Source organism: Rhinichthys klamathensis, unplaced genomic scaffold (genome assembly GCF_029890125.1).
Source record: "Rhinichthys klamathensis goyatoka isolate OS25496 unplaced genomic scaffold, OSU_Roscu_1.1 h1tg000111l_1, whole genome shotgun sequence".
Lineage (NCBI taxonomy): Eukaryota > Metazoa > Chordata > Actinopteri > Cypriniformes > Leuciscidae > Rhinichthys > Rhinichthys klamathensis.
This window is the reverse complement of record NW_026606649.1, coordinates 14,463,418-14,490,859: the sequence shown is the minus strand read 5'-3', so window position 1 is coordinate 14,490,859 and position 27,442 is coordinate 14,463,418. Positions and strand designations below refer to the sequence as shown.

The following is a 27,442-nucleotide window of genomic DNA, read 5'->3' as shown; positions in this document are numbered from 1 at the left end:
ACACTGACTGACTCTCTGACGGTTCAGTGTGAGGACGAGAAATGAGTGATTTCTACAGTAGTGACGCTCATTCTTAATAAAAAACAAGCTTAAAGCGGAAGGAATTGAAGGAGATATGGAGCAGGAGTTTGAGGACATAGATTCAGAGGGCCGCTGGCAGAACCTTTATTTAGTAAGTGAAGCTAAGTCAGCTAGCATGCTAATGAGCCACGCAATCTGCAGTTAACGTTAGCCGTTAGAGAAATGTCATTTTATATCCTTTATCTGTCTGTTTTTTTTTTTTTTACTTCAATTCAGTGTGCTCTCACTGTTCCTCGTTTTTACTGTTGTTGAAATGGGGATAAAATGAAAGTGAAGCTGCAAAACCAGGATGTTATGGTGGTTGTCCTGATGTAAACTGAAGTGTTATGAGTGAAACTGTGTAACGTTAACTGTATCTCAGAATCTAGTAAACTGCCTATCTAGAGTTCTAGACAACATGTTTGGGAACTAAGTCTGTTTGTTTAACTATTAACTGTTACTTTAAAAAAAATGATTATACTTTGTTGTTTTGTCATGACAACAGAAAAACAGTGTATGCTGAGATTGAAATCAAAACATTTTAACGTGTCTTTAACGACAAAAATGCTGTCTTGGTAGGGAACACAAACGGTTTTGGGACAGACATCTAATGACAACAATGTTACATTCCCACCGTAAATGTTATACTAATAACAGCTGTTAGCTATTTCTGACCTAAACACGTTTATTTACTGTAAACAGCAACTGTTACGTTTTCCTAATATCATTGACTAACTGGCATCCATAAACATAAAAAAAAACGTACAGTCTGTTAAATCCAACTGCCCTGTATTATTCTTCACATACATTAGTATCATATACACTCTTGAACAAAGAAGTATTAAAACATCTTTAACTGGATTTCTAAACTTTCACTCATGTAGTGCTAAATAAACAAGCATATTTTTATAGGCCTCATAAATGTATGTGGTATTTGAGGGAGTTTGCCTTAACTAAACAAACATGTTGCTTCCTTGATTAACGTTTCCAGTAATATTATGTAAGTATTTCTGGAAGCATGCAGTCACAATCGACATGATCAGCTAATTTCTTTTAAATGTGCTTTTCCTGTCGTCTGTTTCCCGACATGGGCAGTTGACTTGGGAAATTAACTGAAATGAAACTTGATGAATCTAATTCGTAATTACTTAGTAATGATGACCTAATTTAACAGTTGTTTTAAAGCTTTGCATTTATTTCTTTTTCAGGAAATACGCAACCAGTCACACGAGTGTGCTTTCAAAGTGGCCAAGTATCCAGAGAATCGCAATAGAAACAGATACAGAGACGTGAGCCCATGTAAGTAATGTCAGGTTCGCCTAGGTTCTAGGCATGATGCTTCTCATCATGTAATGTAACGACTTTAATATTGCATTCGACATCGTTTCCCTTTTTTTTTTTACAAACATATCAGTTGACCACAGTCGGGTGAAATTAGAAAACACAGAAAATGACTACATCAATGCCAGCCTGGTGGTTATGGAAGAAGCCCAGAGAAGATACATACTTACCCAGGTAAGTAAACTCCACCCAGACCATTCAATTTACTCTTGGAGCTCCAAACATGCGGAGCTGACGAGGTTCCCGTGGGTCCTTAAAAAGTCTTCAGTTCAGTTTTATCAAATTTAAGGCTGTCAATGTATTAAATATCATAAATGGTGTAACAAAAGACCTGTTTTAAAGAGTTTTTAAATTTAGGGACAGAACAGAAAAGCATGAATCATGAAATGGCCTAATGTTATTACATTTCATGAAGCTGTTACTGAAGAAAGTTTAAGCGCTGCATGTTCAAAGTCAAAACATGGCGCTGTTGCATGCTCTACAGGTTTGCAATTTCATATCAGTTCACAATCAAGCAATAAGGCACATTTAGGCCAATATTACTTATGATCTATATTCTTGATGTATTGTGACAATGTTTAACTGATATTGTAATATGTTTTAGATGTTTATAAGTGGGCAGATTTTACCTTTCTCATCTTTTTGAATGAGCAGCTGGAAGTAGTAAAGCATAGACATTTCAAAACAAGAGTCCCAGTGTATATCAGGCTTGTATTTAATTAAAAGTTCCAGGTTATCAGGGTTTTTCAGGATCATTTGGCATACAGTACAGGGGCGCAACTACCCAGTGTCAAATAAGTGTGCCATGTAATAAGTGAGTAGGAACGAGTGAGAGCTAACAGATAAAATAAGTGCAAAATTGTCATTTATTAATACAATTAAACTATAGCTACTCCACCGTGATGAACCCCCCTAAAAAAAACTATAAGCTCCATTGTCTAGGGGGGTTCGGGGGCATGCCCCCCGTAAGATAATTTTTTCTTTAATGTTAAATTCATCAGTCTGGTGCACTTTGAGAGTTCAAAATTAAAAGCTCCAACCCATATTCAGGGTGCAAATTAAACAAAGAAAAATTCAAACCTCTTTTACTCTGCCTACATTACACTACTACATAATAATAGTTATAATATTAATCCCATGATAGTAATAGCCATATATTGTAAAACAAATGCACTGAAAAATAAAGGAAACTTTCATAATTAGTTTTGTACTAATTTCTATACTTGAAAGATATAAGCACATGATGACATGTTTCATGGGCCGGTGTGTCCGAAAATAAAACTAACGCTGACTTTTTTGACCAATGTATTACACCGGCACTAACCCAGCGCCGCCAATTAAATGCCAATTAAGCAAAAACACGTACGAGTTGAATGGGCCGTTAAGAAAAAAAAAAAAAAAAAAGTATGAGATGTATCGGCCGAAAAAGCACGTCGGCCCACCGGGAATCTCCCGGTAGTCCCGATGGCCACAGAGCCTACATGCCTGGATGTCACACTTTAAATCCTACCTGTGTTGGCTTTCACCATGCACTTATTTAGCTGCTGTCGCATCAGTTGACATGCCATCTCCTTTTCCCTCTTTCTTTTTCAATTTTTAGCCCCACAGCATTTTGTTTTATCCATCTTTTTCGACGACAACTCACTACTCGTACCTGGGGGCTGTTCCATAAACCAAGATTAGAGTATAAGCCAGGCTTATTTCGGTTAGTCAGGCTTATTTTTGGTAGATTCGGTTTCATAAATCAAACTTTAAAAAGTTCAAACTCAGTTACCCTGGCAGCTTATGCTGGGAAACTAGCCTGGTCCAGGGCAGGCTAACTGCCAGGCTAAGCCTCAGTTGTTACACAGATCCTCAACACTGACCGACAAGAACACAATGATATTACCACTGACAGTCTCTAATACCATTATTGGACTTTATAAATACACAGTATACAGAAAATCAACTTAAATACGGCTACAATATAGACACTAGGGATGGGCATTATTAATCGACGATCGATAATTGATCATTAAGAATTTCGTCGATCATGTTAATTTGTTATCGATAAAACTAAAACTAAAAAAAAAAAAAAAAAAAAAACTAAAAAAAAAATTCCTTTCCTCTAAATCCTCGCTTGCCTGGCTTATGCTACTCCGAGCTATGTCTGAACTTTGTATTTTGAGCACTTCTTGCGTTGCTTTTGCCTCTTCACGATGACTCGCTTGGTTTAGTCCTCAGTTGTAAGTCGCTTTGGATAAAAGCGTCTGCTAAATGACTAAATGTAAATGTAAATGTAATATGGTTGCGTTGCGTAATGTGAGCCTTGAAGCAATGAACCGCTGGATTGCACCACTGCAGACGGGTGGAAAGTGAACGGAATAAGTTGTTTCCCGGGCTGGTCAAGTTAGCGCAGAGGTACCTGTGCATCCCGGCAACGTCAGTCCCCTCAGAGCGGGTGTTTTCGGCGGCTGGACTGAAGAGTTTGTTTACACTCGACCTCGACGCGTCCGCACAAGCACGAGCAAAGGTGCGCGAGGCAAAAATGACGTCATTGCGGTATTCGGCGTTTTACAGGCGAGCGCGTGGAGTATAAACGCCTCGTCCGTTTGCGGAGAATCGCGCTGCAGAGCCAGGCAAAAGTATAAACGAGGCTTGACGGTCACCATGTTGCGGTCGCGTCTGACCCCAGGCCCAGTCCATGTCATCAACATGCTTATCTTTCTCAACAAAAATCAGTAGACTGGTGCAGAAGTTTTATGTGAGTTAATAGATATTTTTTTTGAGGCTTTGTTAAGTAGCCTAATTTGTTGCTAGGTAGGCTATCTCACACTCTTTCTCGACTTCGTACCTTGGATAGTTTTGAGTTACATTGAGTATTATTATGTTTTTGGTTAAGTTATTGTTTAACATGATTTTTTTTATTATTATTTTGGAACAAACGATCGGGTCTCTGTTTGAGGACGCCAACTCGCAGCTGCAGGTTTTGTTGCTTTTTAGAGCACCGCAGCGCATATTTCAAGTTTAGCCGAATGTCCAGTTTAACTGCCGCAAGTTGATTATCTTGTAATAAAGATCTCATCGAGGAAAAACACGCTGTATTTTTGTATTTTCATTGCATTTTTAATTTATAAAAAGTTAAATAAATAATTAATTTTAATATATAAAAAATATTAATGATTAATCGATAGTCGATCGTTAATTCTCCCGACGATCGACTAAGAAAATTTAATCGAATGCCCATCCCTAATAGACACATATATAAGCCGTTTTAAAGTTGTCCGTTTAGGACGTTTTTGTAATAAAGACATTTTAATTAAGGAATGCCTCGGTTATCAGAGAATTCTTTCTCTACACTGTCTCTTTTATATATATATATATATATATCAATTCAAACACATTTAACACAATTATACAAATGGACAGTTCCTTTAAAGACATCATATTTTCCCCCAATAAATATTCCTTATTTTTCCTTCTACTTTTTTTTTCTTTTGTGATAATACCAACACATACATATAAATAAAACAATAAATAAATATTAATAAAAATATAACATTCACATATATCAAACTCTTATAATGAATGACACATAATTCCTAATAGTTATTCAAGTAATATTATTTAAATATCAAATATTCAATATTAAATAAGTAAATAAATAAAATAACAAATAACTAGAAATTAAAGGGAAGGTTACATAAAAATGTAGTTAATGTAGGCCAATAAATATTCCTTTATTTTATGGAATATTCTTTGATTTTAGAGTTGCACATATCTTTTCAAAATGTATACATTTGTTCTTAATGTAATGTTATTAGGGGCCAAGCACCGAAGGTGCAGAGGCACCTATTGTATCTGTAAGTTTTCTTATTATTATTATTATTATTCCGTAAATGGAAGTCTATGGCAGCCCTATGAACCGTAAGTAGGAAAATGATGAAATTTGGCACACTTATAGATAAGGTCATGAAAAGTAATTGAGCCAAATTTTGAGTCTCTAGAACCAACTCTATAGCGCAACCACCAGTTCAAAAATTCAACATTGAAATGGTTATAACTTTTGAACCCTTAGATCTAGAAAAATTAAACTTAATACACCTGAATCCACTCATTATGATGATTGCAATCAATATCGTACATTAAGACTCCGCCCATTACAGTAGTGGCCATTTTGAAAAGTACAGTAATCAGTTTTTTTCCTACTCCTCCTTCAAGTTTTGTCCAATTTTGTCCAAACATTTGATAAAATGATATTTGAACTTAGCTGCTCAGAAATGACTGAACAGATTTTTTTTATTCATCTTTGTTAAAAAGTTATGATGTCGCAAACTTAACGAGGTCGACCCAAAATTGGTTCAGAAGCTATACTGCCCTACAAAGCAAAAAGGCAGTAACTACGCAGAGTGCAGAACTGAGAAAAATGACTTTAAAGTTATCCTGTTATCCTGTTATCCTGTTGTTACTGATTGATATGTACAAAGAATAAGCTAATATAAAGTAACAAAACAGCCACATGTCCAAAAATCTATGACAGGATAACTTTAAAGTCATTTTTCTCAGTTCTGCACTCTGCGTAGTTACTGCCTTTTTGCTTTGTAGGGCAGTATAGCTCGGCCAAAGTTTGATCAATCGAAACGAAAATTGGTACGCTTCATCGGAAGCATGGTCTGAGGGTCCATGCCAAAGTTGGGAACAGCGCCACCTATGGGTCATGATATATGAAAAATAGCTATTTTGGCAAATAACTTTTGAACAGTTTGTCAGAAAATCATAAATGTGGTATCTATGGATTCCACGTGTCATGTCGATTCTGTGGATACCGATTTTGCCAGGATTGGATGTTCCACGTGTCAGCCATTTTGAATGTTGTAATAATTTGCAATATCTTTTAAACTATTTGACATATCAGCACAAAGTTTGGTAGGGATGATCGACACCATGTCCTGAAGGGACATGAGAAGATTGAACACAGCGCCACCTACTGTTCCAGAGATATAAGTTTTTTTGCAAAAATGCCTATAACTTTTGAAAACATTGTTCAAATTTTGATTGCTTTATGTCATTATGTTCCTTGGTTTATGCCGATTCAGACGATATCTCATTTGTCATTTTCCAACAATGTGACTGTCCACCATATTGGAGCAAATGATAAACAGTTTTCTTGCTACTCCTCCTTCAAATTTTGTCCAATTTTGTCCAAACATTTGCTCAAATGATCTTCGGACTGAGTCGCATAGAAATGACTGAACAGATTTTTTTGCTATACTGGAAAAAAAAAAAGTTATGATGTCGCAAACTTAACGAGGTCGACCCAACATTGGTTCAGAGGCTGTAACTTGTGAACAGTTTGTCACAAAATCATAAAATTGGTGTCTATCGATTCCTTGCGTCATGCCGAATCCGAGGATATCTATTTTGCCAAGATTGGATGTACCACGTCATAAGCTACATTAGCATTGAGCTAGCTTAGCATGCTAATCTGGTTAACCTGCTTTTGTGTGCTGATTCTTACACTGAAGGATCTCCTCTGCAGCTTGTGATTGTATGTCCTCTGAGTGGCGCAGTCTGCTAAACAATGTGTTACTAATCCCGAGCCGTTCCGGTTGTGGTTTCAAGCCCCATGTTATACAACTTCAAATCATTGTGTAATGTTATGTAATTTGGAGCCAATTGCTGCAGTTTTACCTTTAACAACTCAAGTCTTCGTAAAATTTGAACAAACCACTGTTTATGACTACCATGCTGTGTAAAAAAAAAAAAGGTTATAGCTTTGAAGAAATTCTAATAATTTAATATGTAGCAACTGTTTAACAATGGGAATTTTGATTTGAACAATTGGTAAGTTGAATAAGTTTTCAAATTAAATCCAAATATGTCAAACATGGTCAAAAGGTGCTTGGCCCCGCAATCACTGCTTGCAGTTATATTTCTCTCCATAATTATTGCGCTCATATTTGGCGCGCAGCAGCGCTCGTTCAATATGAAGATTAGCAGCAAAATGGATACATTTGCACGACTTTCTAACATTTACAGATGGAGAATATAACTGTAAAATGTCATTTTTGCACTGAGGGGGGGAAAAACATGTCAGAAACGCATAAAACAGCACAATATATACGCTGTTTGATGGTGGATCGATTTGATCCACGATCGACCTCTAGGGCTGCTTCAGAAACGCGTGCACACGCAATTATCTAGACTAGATAAACCTGGATCAAATTAGTGAGATTGCGTGAACTTCAATTACCTTTTATGGAACCACTTTAGCCCCAACTTATTTGTTAGGCTCATTCAAGTCCGGTTTTGGAGTTTAATCCCCGCTTTTCTAAGCTTCATTTATGGAACAGCCCCCAGCTCGCTCAGCTCACGGCGCCCCCGCCCGCTCGCGATATTACCCCCTTCTCCATGAGGGCGCCTACTCTAGCCTGTTCCTCTAAAATTTTATATAACATTGAAGAAATGCAGAAATGATTTAGAAACGCACAACAGCAGCTACATATAGAAAATACAAAATATATATATTTTTTTAATTCAATTTTAATAAAAAAAAAAAAATTTACCATCGATTTGGCGCCCCCCATGCGCCGCATATAGCGCATACCCACTTTTTGCGCCACTGATACAGTATCAGACTGTTTTGTTCCATTTAGTGCTATGGTTTTTAACTGTCAGTCTGTATTTAAATACAGTTGTTTCCAGAAACTTTGCTATGTGTAGTTAGCAGCATGAAAAATATATACAGAAAGCGAGCAAAGATCACTGAAGCTGTCATTTACAATGCAAGGTACACACAGCTAGGGGTGTCGCAATATACCAGTATTGACGATAATCGTGATATTCAAAGCTTGAAATATCGACATCGTGTTAATTTAGAGTGTGGCAATATACCGGTATTGGCGATAACCACGATGTTTAAAATGAATAGGACTTTTATGATAACATGACACGTATACTCCAGCGCCAGTTGAGGTGGCAGTATTGCACCCGCTGACATCTATCAAATGAGAAGACGCAGCGTGCGCCCGCCCAGCCACTCTGGTATGGGAGTTCTTCGGCTTCAAAGAACAGCACAATAAAGGGGGTCGCACACCGGATGAGAAGCGCAGAGAATTCTTTAAAATTCGAACACATTATTTTCTAGGAGTTTACACACACCACCGGCACCATTCGGCGTCTGTCCGCGATGCCCAGCAATGGCTCGGATTTTCAGGTGAGATTCTCAAATCATTCAGTTAAACGGATGTGCTCTGACTGAGGCAAAGTGTTCAGACCGCAGACTTAGCAACGATTGTATTTAATTGTACAGTACAATCATAATATAGTAGCCTACAGACATGATCTTAATTTCATAATGTCCTTAAACATAACAGTATTGCTGGCCATGAACTGAGAAAGCGCGCGTCAGGTGTGCTACACGCGACGCGGCGCGGAGCTGCGCTTCTCGTCCGGTGTGCGACCCCCTTAAGCCCAATCTGCAGAATGTGTAGCCACCAACCTTTTTACCCATCTCCGTGTCCATCACCCTGCGGATTACGCTATTTTACAGAGAGTAAATTGCGATTATTTTACTAGTCATGGAATGGGAAATGTGACATTAACCTGTTAACAGCAGGTTTTTGTTTTCATATGTTTAAATAAAAGGTGATTATTAAGTACCCCGTTTTCTTTACTCGTCTTATTTTTGTATTTTTGTATTTGCACTTGATTTGTTTTGTTCAAATCTGCATGACTTGCACCGGCGCAACAATAGGTTTAAGAGCTTTTCAGTTCTTCAGGAAACATTCAGACAGTGTTTCGCTCCAGTTTGAAACCAGATATACTTCACATGCTTGCCTTCACAAAAATGTGCATTCAAATATAAGAACGCAAGAAGGAAAAATGCAAAAAAGGAAAAATTAAATAAACAAAGTAAAAATTTATTTGACTGATTTGACATTTTTTCCCCCAAGGTTTATAGATATCGCGATATATCGATATCGTGAATTATTTTGGCCACAATAACCGTGGTGTGAAAAATCTTACATCGTGACAGCCCTACACACAGCTGCACTCATGCGAACACTCCTGTTATAATCAATGAAGCAATGCAATGAATCTCTCAAGCCCCTTTCACACAGCCCTTTGAACCCAGCAAATTGCCAGAGTGCCTTCTGTGTGAAAGCAAACACGACCCGGGATTGATGCCGGGATTGATGCCGGGATCGATGCCGGGTTGCGGACCTTGTAACATTCCCGTGTTCAGACCCGGAACGTGCGCTGTGTGAACAAAAGCCAGAACCAATGCCGTATAAGGGGTGTGTCGTAGTGATGAGTCACGAGCCTTTGCAATGACGTAGTTATTGTGCGACTCAGTTACTCTAGAAGAAAGTTTGTGTTCGTCATCGATACAAGAAAGAATGAAAAAATTTCTGCAAACTGGACTGAAGTAGAGACCCGTATGGCAAGCCGTTTTAGCTTTAATTGTACCCAGCCTTACTCGTCGTAATTTCATTTTTACTAGTAAGAATTTAATTAGAGAGCTCTACAATTCAATTATTACTAGTAACAATTACAATTAGAGAGCTCTCTAACTCGATTATTACTAGTAACAATTACAATTAGAGAGCTCTCTAATTAAATTATTACTAGTAACAATTACAATTAGAGAGCTCTCTAATTCAATTCTTACTAGTAACAATTATTATTAGAGAGCTCTCTAATTCAATTATTACTAGTAAGAATTACAATTACAGAGCTCTCTAATTCAATTCTTACTAGTAACAATTGCAATTAGAGAGCTCTACAAATGAATTTTTACTAGTCATATGTCTCCATTGACTTCCATTCATTTTTAATTAGAGAGCTCTCTAATTGAATTGTTACTAGTAAGAATTACAATTAGAGAGCTCTCTAATTCAATTATTACTAGTAAGAATTACAATTAGAGAGCTCTCTAATCCAATTATTACTAGTAACAATTACAATTAGAGAGCTCTCTAATTCAATTCTTACTAGTAAGAATGCAATTACAGAGCTCTCTAATTGAATTTTTACTAGTAAAAAAACGAATTAAAGATATGTATAATTGGAGAGCTCTGTAATTGAATTAGAGAGCTCTGCAATTGCATTCTTACTAGTAACAATTGAAATAGAGAGCTCTCTAATTGAATTAAAGAGCTCTGCAATTGAGTTGTTACTAGTAAGAATTGAATTAGAGAGCTCTCTAATTGTAATTCTTACTAGTAACAATTGCATTAGAGAGCTCTCTAATTGAATTGTTACTAGTAAGAATGCAATTAGAGAGCTCTATAATTAAATTACAGAGCTCTTTAATTGTAATTGTTACTAGTAACAATTCAATTAGAGAGCTCTACAATTAAATTGTTACTAGTAACAATTGAATTAGAGAGCTCTCTAATGGTAATTCTTACTAGTAACAATTCAATTGTAGAGCTCTCTAATTGTAATTCTTACTAGTAACAATTCAATTAAAGAGCTCTGTAATTAAAAATGAATGGAAGTCAATGGAGACATATGACTAGTAAGAATTCATTTGTAGAGCTCTCTAATTGGAATTGTTACTAGTAAGAATTGAATTAGAGAGCTCTGCAATTGTAATTGTTACTAGTAATAACTGAATTAGAGAGCTCTCTAATTGTATTTTCACTAGTAAGAATTGAATTAGAGAGCTCTCTAATTGTAATTGCTACTAGTAAGAATTGAATTGTAGAGCTCTCTAATTGAATTCCTACTAGTAAGAATTGCATTAAAGAGCTCTCTAATTGAATTAAAGAGCTCTGCAATTGCATTCTTACTAGTAATAACTGAATTAGAGAGCTCTCTAAATCAGTTTTTACTAGTAATAATTGCATTAAAGAGCTCTCCTAATGTAATTCTTACTAGTAAAAACTGATTTAGAGAGCTCTCTAATTTAATTCTTACTAGTAAGAATGCAATTGCAGAGCTCTTTAATTCAATTAAAGAGCTCTGCAATTACATTCTTACTAGTAAGAATCGAATTAGAGAGCTCTCTAATCGCAATTGTTACTAGTAAGAATTGAATTAGAGAGCTCTCTAATTGTAATTGCTACTAGTACGAATTGAATTGTAAAGTTCTCTAATTAAATTTTTACTAGTAAAAATGAAATTACTACAAGTAAGGCTGGGTACAATTTAAGCTAAAACGGCTTGCCATAGACCCGTCACATCCAACGCGTCTTTCCGGAACATACACGGGTTTTGTGTGAACGCACTCTCTGATTCCGGCAAATCACTGGCAGTGTGAATGAAGCAAAATCAAACGAACCCGGGTCAAATCCCGGGTCACTTTATCCGTGTATTTTCCAGAATCTCTGTGTGAAAGGGGCTTTATTGACATTGTGTTTATACTTTGTTGGTTGTAATAAAAGGATATGCGAGCACGAGCATACTGAACAAAAAAGCAGCAGTTTTGAGTGGATTCTGACTAAATTAAACAATTGGCCATTGCGTTTATGCACACAACAGATCAGTCTGTGATTGGCTACATTGCTCAACGCTACAAAAACACGATGTAAATAGAAACCTTTAACACTGTTCACATCACATATATTGAGTATATATTGAGTATTGTAAAACCATGTCATGAGTATTTTAAACTTGCATTGAACCTGTTATGCAGCTGAAAGTGTGCCCCAGTTTAATTACGTAAAGAATCTGAATTTGAGATACAGGATTTATTTTGTTAATTGTCTGGCTTTGTTTTCTATGGTATTCATCTTATTTGTGCAGGTCATAAAATAGGTCTTAAAGTCTTTTTATAAACTCTACACAATAATATATTTCATTCTATTTTGTGTACAACAGCTAGATTGATTTGAATGAATGATTCAATGACTCACTCATAAATACTTTACTTGTTTTCTTACTAGATTAATCAGCGTTTTTGAACAAATCTCTTAAATGAATGATTCGATGTCAAACAATACACTTTTTAAGTCACTTGTCGCCACCTAGTGACATAACGATGTGATCAATGCAATCGTTATTATAAGCTCCAAGTTACCTTTAAAATGTTATTTGTTCTATTTTGATCTCTCTCTGGTCGACATTTGTTCTACCATAGACAGCAGTGTTTTTTTGTTTTTTTATCCGAATTATAAACTTTTATTCCAGTACTTCTCTGATCATTTGAATATTTGAAACAGAAATAATGATACTGTGTGGTTGAAAAGACGGTTTGTCAAGCTGTTTCATACCTATACGTGACAACTGCTTTTTCTGGGTCAACAGCAGTGCCAACACAGATCTGGATGTCCTGGTATGATTTTGTTGAAGGTTTAATAGGCATCTTGCTGAATCGTTGTCATTTAGGAATAAGAGTGTTTAAATCAAGATCGCAAACTTTTAATGATTAATCGTGCAGCTCTAGTTTTCAATATTAGAAAGCTTTTGTTTTAAGGTGGTGATTAAGTTGCCTTAAGCAGGCACTTTTTGTCTAAAGTTATTTTCGGTAGATTAATTGCAGGGTCGGTCCCTGGAGAATCCTGTGGTGAAATGGCTTTTCTCAGGCACACAAAATAGCAGTTCTTTAGTAAAAAAAACTTGTGTGTTACTCCTCTAGATTCAACACCATTGGCTATCTTCACTCCGCTGGCAGTTGCTTTACATTGATGTTACTACAGGATGATGTAGGCAGGTGGTAGGTTTTACGCACGTCTATTACCAACCAATTTGTGTGGGTAGCATTTCAAAGGTCACAAGCTCTAAAATACATTAGTCAGCCATTTGAGATTCGGTTTGATATTTTTTAACAAATGTGTAGGTGTGCCAGACTTTTTGGCATTTAATGATTTTGCATCGCTAACAACTAGAGATTAGTGCTGGGCAGTATGACCAAAAATCTGTATCACGGTATTTTTTAAGATTCTGCATGGTTTCACGGTATATCCTTTTTTTGTGTGTGTGTGGCTTATTTTACTGACAGGAGTACAGAGAATATAAAAACATTGTAAGGACAAATACAAATTTACTTTGTAATAGTGGTAATCAAATCAATTTATAATACTAATTCTAACTGATTTTATTATTATTACTTTAAGTACATTTTACTGTGCAATTTCTTTCATAATTTCTTCGAGTTAGACTGAACTTTTATTTTGCCAGGTTGTAATGAAGACCTTTCTGATTCTGTGTGTTTTATTAAACTGTATTATTATTATTACTTGAAGTATACTCTACTGTGCAATAGTAATATGTTGTAATTCCTTCAAGTTATACCCAACTTTTATTTTGACAGGTTGTTGTGAAGACCTTTAAATTTGTGTATATATGATATGACGAATAGTTTTATCAAATGAAATGGTCGTGAAGTGACTCTCAAAGCAGCTCTGCCGATGAAGGTCATGTGTTCATGTCCTCATATAGTGAGATGGCAGACGCTGAAAACCCCCAAGAGTGTCACTCATGCTTCAGTATGTGTGTAGTAGATGAAACTGCTGCGGCATTCACACAGAAATGCAGACTACAGATTTTAATAACAGTTTTAATATTCACAGACACTAGTCCATATCGAGATTTGATTCATTGTACAGCCCTACTTTTGATTTTTTCATCCAAAAATTGCCAAATTCCGTAACATTTTTGCTTTATACATTAAAAGCTCTTTCACACTAAGCGTGATTAAATGGCGCAAATGTACGTCATGATTAGGGGGTGTCACGATTCTCCAAATCTTCGATTCGATTTAATTTTTGATTCTAAGGTCACGATTCGATTCTCGATTAACAACATAAAGTGCTTATAATATAATATTATAACTCATATCTTTAGTCAATTGGAAACTTAAGCAAAATAACCTGCCATAGTTTCTCTTTTGTAACTGCAGTCTTCTTCACAGAAGATGACATTCAAGTTCACAAAACAAACAAACAGTTGTTGGTTTAACAGATAAATCTATGTTTTTGTGGTGCCTGCGGAGATGCCCTGCCATGTCAGTCATGCTGCCAGTGGAAGAATATGGTACACGCACATAGCAGAGCTTGCAAAGCTTATTTGAAGCGCGAACGTGGTCAACATAACTCACTGGAAATCCAAAATACTGAGATGGTGCTCGATGCAGAGCCAAATGGGAGGCGCTAGAGCTCGAGCTCCCCCTTTTCAGGGGGCTCCAGCTCCACTTAGCTAGATTTAGTGGGCGGGGCTTCGCTGCAGCGTCCAATGGGAGGAACTAGAGCTCTAGCTCACCCTCGCTGGATCTAGTGGACAGAACATGACGCTATCAAGCCTGTTAATGTTAGTGCGAGTTCAACCATAATGGAAGGACAAGTTTGTTTTGACGTGCAAGATGCTGGCATACGTAATATTGTATTTTTCTCTAATATTTGTCATGATTATGATTATTTATCATTTCTGTGACAAACGCGTAAACACTTAATAAGAACATTGCTCACACTATGTGTGTGTGTGTTTCTAAAAACTGTTGAAACTTTGTATCTATGTATTATTTTCTCTTTATTACGATGAACAGTTTCGTTGTTTTCCTCACTTTTAAAGCCACTTTGTACAAAAGCGTCTGCTATATGATTATGTAAATTACTAGACTTAAAAGGCAATATGAAAGCTTACTAACTGTGCACCCGTTTATTTTTTGTCCACTGCATTAACGTGTCTGTTATTTGTGAATTAATCTAAATCATCTGATTAATTTATGAAATAAAAAATAAGTCTAATTAAGTCTTACCTAATCTGCCCTTTTTGTACGTACATGTAAAAGCATAGGCTACTTCAACAGGCCAGTTGTAATTTTTTTTGTTATATTGTAAATTTAAATGGAATATTGACTGTAATTTTGGATAGACTCAACCTTCATGTGATAGGCTATGCACTAAGCTATTTTAATTAAATGGAAACAAGCAGTCCAGTACTCTAAAACCAGCCATGTGACTTAGAGGAAAAACAAGATAACAAATGTGCTCTGAGATTAGTGAGCCATCCACTCCAACCACATTTGGGAGATAAATGTAATTTAATAGTCACATAGTGTTGAGTTGGATTTATTTGTTTCTATTAGCCTAAATTAGCAAAATGTTCATCTAACATAAAATTAATCCTAATCTAGATAAAATATTATGAGATAAAAAATAACCCAGTATATCCCAAGAACACAACACTTTTTTCCACACAATATTTTAATGGTATAATACGATAAAATTATACATTTTATGAATATAACATTGAAGTACACACTTCACATAACATTGTAATATTTTACAAAACTCAATCAATATTTACTGATTACCCCTACTGGTAGATTCAAGTTCAAGTTGATTTGATCTATACAGCACATTTTATAACAGCCACTAACACGTGCTTTACAGAACTACAAAATTAAAAGAGAATAATACCTGCATAACAGCACAGCACAGATAAGTGCAGCAAAGCTAAGAGCAGCCTTAAACAGGAGTAGCACAAACATTATCGGACTTAAAATATAAAATAAGAAAACAGAAATGGCAAAACAGTATCAGACTTATCAATAATAAAACAGAAATGGCAGTGTCAGACTCCGGTAAAAAGGAAAAACAGCATCAGAGTCAATGGAGAATAGTAAAACTAACTAAACTTAATTATAGGCCATGGAATACAAGTGCGTTTTTAAAAGTGATCACAGAATCGGTGCCTGCACAATGCAAGAGTTTAGAAACTTTAAGTCATTAGAAGCTTATGAACATTTCTGATGCGGCTGGGTGCAAGACTTACAAACCAACAAACCTGTAAACTACGATAGCTCAGTCATGCTTGAGGTTTCAGGCGTCATTTATATGTGGAAATAAATCTGATATGAATTGGATGTGCATTTTGGACCTGCCGTAAGCGGACAGATCGTACATTCTGTCAATGCGAGTCGTACGTCATTAAAAATGTGTCTTTTTATAACAGTTCGTGGTACAGATATATCTATAACAAATTAAACAACTCTTGTTGACTAACAGAGTATTAATTTTGTTCATTTGTGTTAAATAAAAAGCGATCTGGCACTGAAATATGCTTCTCTAAATAATGCTGCCTAGTATAGTTATTTAGTCTCTCCCGATAGAGCCCGTTTCCTTACGCTTCCTCCTCCTCCATATCTTCCCAAGAAACTGGCATATCGCTAAAATGCAAATGCATATAAAGCTGCTCTTTCTCTCTCTTTTGCTATTTCTCTCGGCCTCACTGTAGAAGTAACCATGGCAATAGATAGCGTTACCACCTAAAATGGCGGCGCCTTCCCGAAATGCAAAGCTGCGTGAAAAGATTGTGACGTAACTCCTTGATAGTGTTTATCGCGGAAGTTAAACTGCGCCTGCGTGGCCCCGCCCACTAAATTCAGCGAGGTGAAGCTGGAGCTCAATCTCCTCCTATTTGGCTCTGCATCGAGTACCACTTGACTGGACGTGGCAGCATCGCCGATTCAATTTTTTAATTCGAAGTTTGAGATTGTGTCTTAATTTCGGTCGATTTCGATTTCGAAAATTGAAATTGTGACACCCTTAGTCATGATGATGCTCTTGAATCGAAACAATAGATCCCTATGGAGTGTGGTAGATTTTTCTTATTTCGCACCTGACCTAAGTCTACCTGGGTCTCGTTTTCAATCGATGTTAGTTTATCTGGGTCTCGCTCTCGTCTACAATCGTCGTCCCTGAACGTCTACAGTCGACGTTAATATCTATATCTAACTGTGGCATCTCTAATTGCCACAGTTAAGCGTCTACAGTCGACACTTAATAATCTTTATACCCTAGCTCTGCGTCTACAGTCAACAACTGGTGGACAAATTTTAGAGAGAATCCCACCCGCAAAAGGAATACAACAGTTTTTACAGAATAGTAGCATGGCGAAAAGAACATGATACATTACATAATTTCCCTACGATTTGATTGGTTCTTCATATGCAAACCCTTCTGTTACTAGGTAGAAGGAACTTAGAGCTCAGATGATTAAAAAAAATAGAAAAGGGTTAGAAGTTCATATGATTCCTCAATATTACTCAGATTTTTGATATTGTCTAGCCAGCATCTCAGAATTTTCCACTGGTTTCGACACAATCTTCAGAGTACATTTTGTCCAAGTGTTCGAATGTTAGGCCTAAAGGAGAAGTAAGGTTCGATGTTAGAGTTATGATTAGTTTGATATATAGTTTACTATTTTATCATTAAAAAATCCATCACAGGAGCTTATTCACACAAGGCGCGATAAAAGTAAGATTTTCTTTTCGACCAGTGTGCCGATTTTTGTTTTTCCCCATCGCCCCATAATGAAACGTTGAAATGAGAAATGCTAAGTAGGTGTAGTGTTCACTTTATTATAAAACACTACACATAATGCACATATTCCCATTTTTTTAATCAAAATCCACTTTAGATCGCAGTCGCAAGTTATTACACGCACTCCATGATGGTTTCTGTGTAGTACCAAATTTTATTTATTTTAATTTACTGTTGTGTGTAGTGCAGCGGACAAGGTTAAAACCAAATGGGAAAACATACGAGATACATACATGAGGAAAAATATATTTTTTCAGCCCCACCTACTGTGCAGGCGTGAATTAGCTGAAGGCAATCAATCATGTCCTGTTCACTGTGAAAGCTCCGTTCGTCTGCGATTCGCTTAGCTTTATCGCATCGCGCTCAGTGTGAAAGGACCTTAAGTTCCATTTGTAACTGGATTCCATGATTCCATCCGCATTGCGGAAATCATTGGTCTTTACATGGTATTTGCAATATTAAAGATAGTTTTCTATGTTATTTATTGTTGTGTTATAAAAGTTATTAGTAAGAAGGGTATGCAGTTATAGAGGTCCACTCTCAATACACTCTATATATCGCTCTTCGTGGCCATTGAATAGATACAACAATTGTTTCAGCTACACACCAGTATGACGGTATTTGAAAAATACATATCGTTCGTGAATTTGAAACCAGTATACTGGATGAGCTGATTTACCGCCTGGCACTACTAGAGATGTGCAAGATTACATGTTTTGAAAATCAACTAGGCTTTACTCAATGACTTGTCAACTCATCTGTCATCTTAAGAAAGCCCTGAAAAAATATAAAGTTGGGTTCATATTGCTTAAAGGGATAGTTCACCAAAAAGTGAAAATTTGGTCATTCTTTCCTCACCCTCAAGTTGTTCCAAACCTGTATGAATTTCTTTATGTGGATCATAAAAAAGATATTTTGAAAAATGTCTAAAACCAAACAGTTTATGGGCGCAATTGACTTTCCTCATTGTATTTTTTCCCCCATACTATGGAAGTCACTGGGGCCCATAAACTGTTTGGTTACCGAAGTTCTTTAAAATATCTTCTTTTGTGTTTAGCAGAAGAAAGAAATTCATACAGGTTTGAAACAACTTGAGGGTGAGTAAATGATGACGTAATCTTCATTTTTGGGTGAACTATCCCTTTAAGGAGCTATTGCATAAACCATATTATTGTGACCATTGTGGCCCATCCCTTCTTATTGTGTGTGTTCCTCTATTTTCAGGGTCCTCTGAGAAACACCTGTGGTCACTTTTGGCTGATGATCTGGGAGCAGAAGACCAAAGCAGTTATCATGCTCAACAGAGTAATAGAAAAAGGCTCGGTAAACATCATTGATCTAAACTTTTTCTCTTTGCTGAAAGCACCACACTTTCAGCCTCCACACTCATTCATACAACAATAAAATGTTATGGCTTTCTCTTAATTCATATTAGAAAGCTCAGCAGTCTTAGTAAGTCTAAGTAAGTAGTATCCTAAAGAACTAATAGATGTGCAGAAGATACAGCGCTGTTAAGACTATTAAAACTAGTTTTCCATAATTGAAATAAAATATAAATATTAGATGAAAAAAATGTAACAAAAAATAAGAAACGTTGCCTTGACAACCAACAATCAAATAATGCTACAGGTGAATTGCCATCCTGTTTATTTTTGAATGACATTGAGGTATTTTATATAACACTTTATTAGAAATGAGTCTATGTGCAGTTTGAGTGGGTTGGTGGCATTTTAAACATGTAGTGGTTTCCTTTTATACTATTAATATGTATATATCACAATAGGATAATATGACAGATATTTTGGAAAGGCCTAACTTTAAGTATCTTTGGGGGGGGGGGGGGCTACATTACTTTTTGAATGCAAAGACTCATCTATTATCACATACATTTTAACTAGATTTTTTATCTTCGTCTCATATCATTTTTATTTGTCATTGCCCTAATAATCACTGTATATTCTGTGATTAATGCTGTTAATGGGTGTGTAATTGTAGCCTGGCTCTGCCCTCCTACGTGCTTCCGCTCAATTTTCATTTTCCTTCATTACTACATCTGGGATTGCTGTATATTTTTGTGTTTTCTCCGATCAATTTTTTACCGGTCCAATCAGCGAACAGAGGGAGTGGCTGAGAACGATGACGTTGAGGTGCGCTAGTTTGAGTTGTAGACATACATCACGACCAAACTTTAGCGATTGGTTATGGCAGATCCAGAGTGACTCTGGGCAGATCCAATAGTTTTAAACTTCAGAGTACCCGCCTTCAAGGAAGTTAACGCTTGTCAATGGAGCGTGGCCACGCCAGACTCTCTGTACAAATGAAATGTGAACGAGAGTCTGGTAGGACCAGGCTAGTGTAGCTGAAACTCTTTATGGCAAATCCTAATTTTGGCCAGTTAACTCAAATAACTATCACATGTTCATTTGTTTTGGACATTGTAGAACCTCTTTTAGGTTTAAAAAAATATATATATCAGGAAGTTTTTACCACTTCATTTAAATAAATGTTCTAAATCTGCTTCTACATTTCATTATTTCCACACATACCTTAATGCAGGAAAAGTGTGCACAATATTGGCCCACACAAGAAGAACGAGAGATGTCCTTTCGTGACACACGCTTTGTGGTAACACTAGTGTCAGAGGACGTCAAGTCATATTACACCACCAGAGTGCTGGAACTCCAGAATGCAAATGTAAGTTTCTCACATTGACCACTGAAACTCACATTCATGCTTACAGAATGCTCTTTCTATCAGATTTTTTGGCAGATTTTAATTGCAATTCTATGCTTTTAGCAATTTTAATATCTTATACTTTTCTTGTCTGTTTTTTTATTATTAATTGTATTCACTTAGACGGGGGAGAGAAGAGAGATTTATCACTTTCATTATACCACATGGCCTGATTTTGGCGTCCCAGAATCCCCAGCCAGCTTTCTGAATTTCCTGCTTAAAGTGAGAGAGTCTGGTTCACTCGGGATGGACCATGGTCCAGCAGTGGTTCACTGCAGTGCAGGAATTGGGCGATCTGGAACGTTCTCTCTGGTCGACACTTGTCTTGTCTTGGTGAGTTGGATCTCTAAAACTAGGAGCTTACAGGATTTCAACTATCACCTTTTTATGGTGATTTCATAATGGCAAATTCTGTAAATTTTTCTACCATCAAAGCAATTTTAAGTTTTGCTGTGGACTGTCGGTCACTGAATGGCTGATTTCCAGTTATATGGCTACAAAACAGACAATACATTTATTTATGCTGTCTGATTTTAAGCATTTTAGCCTTTAATAGGTATTTTAAGTCATGAGAAACAAATCCAGTCAAGTGACTGATAATATTGAGTTTTTACAAAAGTAATTGAAAGTAAAACTGCTGTTACAAAAACCTTTGAATTAGACAGTGACTTTACTAGAGTCTCATGATTAGACAACATATACGCGATGGTGGTGCCACATCATAAGTTATACTCAGTGGTATTATATTCTCATGAGGCTTGTAGTGGATATATTCTTCTTTTTTCCAATTTTCTCCCACTCAGGCATAGAGTTAATTAACCACGGCTTTTCTTCTATCACTGATGTGTTCAGATGGACAAGAGAAAAGACCCATTGGAGGTGGACATCAAAAAGATTCTTTTAGACATGAGGAAGTATCGGATGGGTTTGATTCAGACCCCCGACCAGCTGCGTTTCTCATACATGGCCGTGCTGGAAGGTGCCAAGTACATTATGGGAGACTCCTCTGTGCAGGCATGTCATCACCAGAGTATTTTAAACAGAATCACCAGTAACTGGACTCTGGACTAGACTTACTGTGTTTGTGTTTATGAGTTTTTTATGGCTGTGTGCAGAAACAGTGGCGAGAACTCTCTAGAGAGGACCAGGAGCCCCTATCTGAGTCTCCCCCGCCGCCTCAGCCTCCTAAATGCACAGAACGCTACAATGGGAGCAAGCTGTCTCGTCTGGAGGATGGGATGGACTCAAAAACAAGCAAGAAAACAGGCCTAGAGACCCCCAATAAAGAACCAGACAGAGATGCTCGAACAATGTATGTAAACAAGTGTTTTTCCAAAACTGCATGTGGCCAAAAAGGAATCGGCAAGCATGATTTCAGATTCTGGATTTGGTTGTCAAATGAATCCCAGGATTATTGTACCATTTAAATGTTTTAGAATGGTTGGATTACTGATTTCCTTGTATAATTGGATAAATCTTACAAAATCTGTCAAGAACATGTCGAGGTCATATTTCACCTCAAAAAATGACTAAGAAATATAATTAAGTTTTAAGAAAACAAGGCATATTAGACCATTTACTTGTTTGCGTTGTTCGTGGTTTTTTCAAGATAAGCACATTTCCCACCAAACTTTCTTTACTATAATTTGAAAAATATTTATTTTATTAAAACCATTTATACATTGTGGTATTACTTAAAAATAATACCACGTTATTACTTTAAATCAATGTATTACGAATGTTTAGTGTAAAACTTTCATACTAAAAACTATAAATTACAGTATCTGGAGGCATTTGCAAATTGTGCTTATTCAAACAGATTTGGCACACCATGTCAAAAAAATGCCTGGGCCAGTGCAGATACTTTGGATGGGTGTATTATAAGCGAGATGCTCGCGTTCGCTCTAGACAGTGTTATTAGCATACTTTGCTTACTCATGACACATGGCAATAGAGCTAAAAGTATTCCTAATATGTTGGAAATTTTATTGAAAGTAGTCTATACCTGTTGAGAGATGCCTTCACAACCACTCGTAAAGAGCTGTATTTGTGATGTTTGAGTTGGGGAGGCGCAAAAGCGGTTCGCAAAATTAGCTGTATTTCTGTAATTTCGCAAGGTGCCACTGGTGTCGCAGAAACTACATATTCACCTTTCATTTTCCTAATGCTAAATATTTTTCTTATTTATTTTTTCCTTTTGATTTTGGGGTCAATTGTGAACTGGACTAGATTTCCGTGAGAGTCTCCAAATTTGTGTCCTAAATTAATAGATTGAAACTTGTCAAGGCGAACACCATGAAGTCTTATCTCTTTCATATCCATATTTACGTTTTGTCCAAACAACATGCAGCCACAGGCAACATGTGTTTTGTTTTACTTTTTCATTTCTGTTGTCGTGCTGGGCAGCCCTGCCTATTGGGGAATGCCATTAGTCTAAAATCTCACTCCACATAGTTCTATTTTAAACGTCTATTAAATTCTGATAGGCGGTGAACAGAAAAAATACTTTTTACTGGAAATGAGACTTGCCTAGTACCTTGTTAGAACGCTGTTAAAATACCACATTGTCATGTTATATTCACTCTTTTCTCTCTTCAGTGGTCACAAAAGACCAAGAGATGATAAAATGTCCAACCCCATCCAGAAGACTCAGAAACAGACAAAACCCAGGATCAACGACCCTGATAAGAAAAGAAAAAGGTGAAACTGTCTGTCTGGAAGGAATGTGATTTTTATTGTGCTCTACCTTTCACTGACTCCCTGAATCATTTCAACATGTCTGATCATGTGTATGTAATGTCATATAATCCCACAGATCCTTCAACCCACTCAGTTCTCATAATGTCATTTGGTATTTAGTGTCTCAGATGCAGGTGGCCTTACTAGACTTTTAAGTTACTATTTAGTCTTTTGGGACATTCAGAGACCAAGCCTTTTGCAGACTCATGTCACAAAATACCTCTGTTGTATTGTGATTTAACAACACCTGCAGAAGCAGCGCAGTTACACCAGTGCGGATCAGTGTACAGCTGTTCTTTACTCTGTTTGATATGTGGCATCTGCCCAGGAGAGATTTGAGTGGTGATTTCATGTGCCTTTGTAATGTCTGTGTGTGCCAGAACTTACTGTAATATGCGAGTCCAACTGGCATCACTGATAATACTATTATATTTATAATATCTTCATATAATATAGTAATAAATTGTATAGACGGGTTGGCCAATATGATAGCAGATAATCATTTTGGATTATTTATTTTGTACAAGTTTACAATATCCACCATCATAAATTGGTGAGTATGGCAGATCTCTTGACTGAAAAGGGCAAGATTTCAGGTTTGAGTAGGCTAGTGGGATGCTGATGGAATCAGACTGAGCTAGTCTGATGGCCTATTTAAAAAAACTAAGATTTTTTTGCATTGTGACATTTTCATGACAAGCAGATTCTCCCTTAAATGCTCAGTATTGTAATACACTGTAATACAATGTTTTCGTGTAATAAAATTAATTTCAGTATAACAAATACTACTATGATCTTTACTTACAACTGTACTTTACAAATGTATTATTGCGTTTAAAATACACCATTAGTTTGCATGTTAAAGTTAGATGTTTTTACATTACACTAATGATAATTTGGGGGTAAATGTAAAAATACAAGAAACTGGTTTTAAAAATAGTCTTAATTTTCTTTAGTTAACATGTCATTTCTTATTTTTAGATTCAGCCTTCAGCAATTTTGTAAGTGTAAAGAGGTCATATGTTACATATGTTGGGTCAGGTCAGCGTTGTGTTGAGGCTTGTTTGTGTCTTATATTATGGTTTCAGTCTGGGCTGTATTTGCTGTACGTGACACAGCGAGTGCTGCCCTGTTGGGAAACCTCCCCAATGAGGCAGCAACGGCACATCTGCAGGATTTTAGTAAAAAAAACAAGCTTGACCGGGCTCCTCAAAATCCTCAGGCTGTACGTGAGAGCCAGACACGAGCCTTGTGTGCTGTGACATGCTGGTTTGGAGCTTGCTGCTGTTCTTATGGCCGTGGCTGTTGGCGTTTTAAGACTGAGCTTCAGCATGGTGTGATGTTTTTGCTTTTTCCTCAGATTTAGACATTTGCCTTTACTACTTGAATGAGATTTAAACCAAATGTAAACAAAAACGTAAGTCTTTTGAGGGCCATAGATTTGTGTTGAGCTTAAACGTGATGGTTCTTCTATATTGAAATGTGGCAGAGTTCTTTAGTTCTTCGCACAGCCTCAGTGCAATATTTCTCACATTTTGTGGGTGTGTGGTTTGCGTGCAGCACTGGTATGTTTCTGCAGACTGAGCTGAGAGTGTGTTATGCTTGGTTAATTGTGTCACTAAAGTAGATTTTATTTCTTTATTTTTCATGTATATTTTTGTTTAATTCTGCCATTCTGAGTCTGACCAAAAAAGATGCATGTATAACAATAATAAAACTTCCCTCACTCACACCTTCATACCCCCCTTTATCACACTCAGGTTTGCAATATTTTGTTCATCACATCATTGGAATTGCAACAACTGAAATGAGCCCACTAATTATTTGTCATTGGATGGATAAATATTTGTATCAGACAGATGGCTAAAGATGGACAAAATAGTCCTAACCAGTGATTCTCAACCAGGGGACAACTTTCCTTGAAAAATTATATTATATTATATTGTTATATTAATATAATATTTATTAAAATGCTTAAAAACGGTAAAAATAAAGTTGAACAATAACATAATTTTGAGTTATTTTTTAGCAAAAGGGGTGAAGGAGCAGGGAACAATATACCAATATTGAATGTAATTTTGTCACAGTAATAAGAGCTTGGTCCTTATTGGTTGTTAATGCCCCTGCTGCATGTTGGGATATTAACTACCATTTATTTCCTAATAGAGATGTTGCATATATAGTATATTGAATGTGCTATTTAAAGGGATCACCCGAAAAATGAAAATTCTGTCATTTACTCTTGCAGCAGAAATGTATTGCCACAAGAATTTCTATCATGGAACACATTTGAAGGTTAGCCACGGAATGCATGCAAATATGATGTCAGTCTGATGTCGTATTTCATTTACACATGATAAAAGCCGCATAGTCACCTTTAAGGTTGCGTTTACGCTGCAAGTCTTAATGCACAGATTCGATCTTTTGACCATATCCAAATTTATTTATTTTGATCCCGCCTGTTTATATTCACTTTAGACACGACTGGTATCCGATATCTGTGTTTACATTAATCCCCGTCAAAAATGATTCTGAGATTCAAACTTTGTCGGCTGAAGATCCAAGTTTGGTTTGAAGACGAAAAACGTAGCAAGCACAATGTTCTCTGACCATTCCTGATTTCTAACACACACTCACAGCATTCAGCGTGGTCTTGTGGCTATCAGAGCAGTCCTAGTATGTATCATCTCCTTCGTGTTCATGTGTTACTTAGGTGAGTTTATTATATCGATCCATTCGATCGAAATAAGCTTAGCCCATACATTTAACCGCCCATAGACCTACCCTTGAAGAAATCTGGACAGAAGTGGTCGAAAGTGGACAAAAGAGATGGATTAAGACACCATGTGTAAACAACGGGAATGTCTCTCCCTCGTCTACTCGTGATCCGATCGACCAAAACGCATCTTAATACCAGGTGTAAACAGGGCGTATGTAATAGAGAAACTGAGTTTAATTACAAAAACAGTGAAGTTATCATCGTGTTGCTGAGAAATATAATGTAGCTTTCAGTAGCAAAAGTGCTTTATTTATAAAATTCACAGCTCAGTTTCTATGCTCCTAAATATTTCTGTGTGTGTGTAATTTCTTAACTATATATAAACTTTCCACCTCAATAAAAAAGCAGTTTAGTGCAAGTGCATAGAGGCACATCTGCTTCATATTATGAGATTTAAAAGCTATTGTTGTGGGCAAATGTGTCGCCTTCGCCTTGGAATTCTGGGGAGAATCGGATATACATGTTTAGACGTAGGTCATATGTCCAGATATCGGATGCGAAAAAAGCAGATCTCGTGCGGATTTATGTGTTTATACGTGTCTGATCTGTGTCAGATTTCAGTAAAGAAAAATCTGAATAGTTTTTTTTTTTTTTTGTGCCAGTGTAATCGCAGCCTAATACTGGGTTTTTATTCAGATAGTTCTCATGTCGTTTGACCGCCAGGTATTTTTGGAACTTCCCATTAGGGAACTACAAGAACTCTGCTAAAGTTCTTCTTTGTGTTCCATAGAAGAAAGTCATGCAGGTTTAGAACAAAATGAGGGAGAGTAAATGTTTCATTTTCATTTTTGGGTGAAGAAACCCTTTTTAACATTGTGATTTGAAATATAACACATTTGACTTTTGCATTCTGTGATTTGTATTGACAGAGCGAGAACAACCAGTGACATCTAACTCCATGGCAACCTCAGCAAGAGATCTCCATCCCATAATCCTCCCCCATCCAGCCCTATGTTTTTAAAAGCCGTTTACAGCATGAACTCCTCAAGAAGGTTTCTCCACTCCGAACAACAGCACACACCAGCACTATATCAGTGGATGAAGCTCAATAATATCAAGAGGACAGCGCATCGCCATGGTTTGGATTTGGTTTTAATTTCATTGGACCCATTTTGTGTCTTTTTTATTTTTATTTAGCTTTTTGTTTTGTTGGAAAAAGCAGCAGGATCTGAAATTGTACTATGCATTTCTAATGCTGTTCACACATTGTATTTTTAGACAACTTTTTTTCAGAGGCAAAATGAAATGCTCTATTTTTTTATACGAAATTACTTGAAATTTCCTATCATATCTACAGGGCTGAATGCTCAAATCCAGTTTGTGAGATTGTTAGATGACGTATTATGCTGAAGAGTGCTTACATTGTGTACATAGTGTACCTTATGAGATGTAAAAAAAACAACAATTTGATTGTACAAAATGAGGAGACATTGCATTTGGTTAAAACAAACAGACCAAACCAGCATTGTCTGATGTTGTAGAGTCTTACTTTTCTTTATCCAAGAGTAGCATCCATGAATAAAACTGCTATCATTTA

General features: G+C 36.5%; 1 protein-coding gene across 2 annotated transcripts; it reads left to right on the top strand.

The window, feature by feature from the left end:
- ptpn2b (protein tyrosine phosphatase non-receptor type 2b) lies at window positions 1-27,442 on the top strand. 2 transcript variants are annotated; one of them, XM_056254596.1, is made up of 10 exons: window positions 1-172; window positions 1,269-1,359; window positions 1,475-1,575; window positions 18,879-18,977; window positions 20,211-20,348; window positions 20,511-20,720; window positions 21,240-21,401; window positions 21,503-21,699; window positions 22,986-23,087; window positions 26,775-27,442. In XM_056254596.1, exons 1-10 carry the CDS (start codon window positions 116-118, stop codon window positions 26,797-26,799), a joined length of 1,182 nt encoding a protein of 393 aa, XP_056110571.1. In that variant the 5' UTR covers window positions 1-115; the 3' UTR covers window positions 26,800-27,442. The 2 variants fall into 2 exon arrangements, with proteins under 2 accessions (XP_056110571.1, XP_056110572.1); XM_056254597.1 differs by lacking the exon at window positions 26,775-27,442 and adding an exon at window positions 24,215-24,354.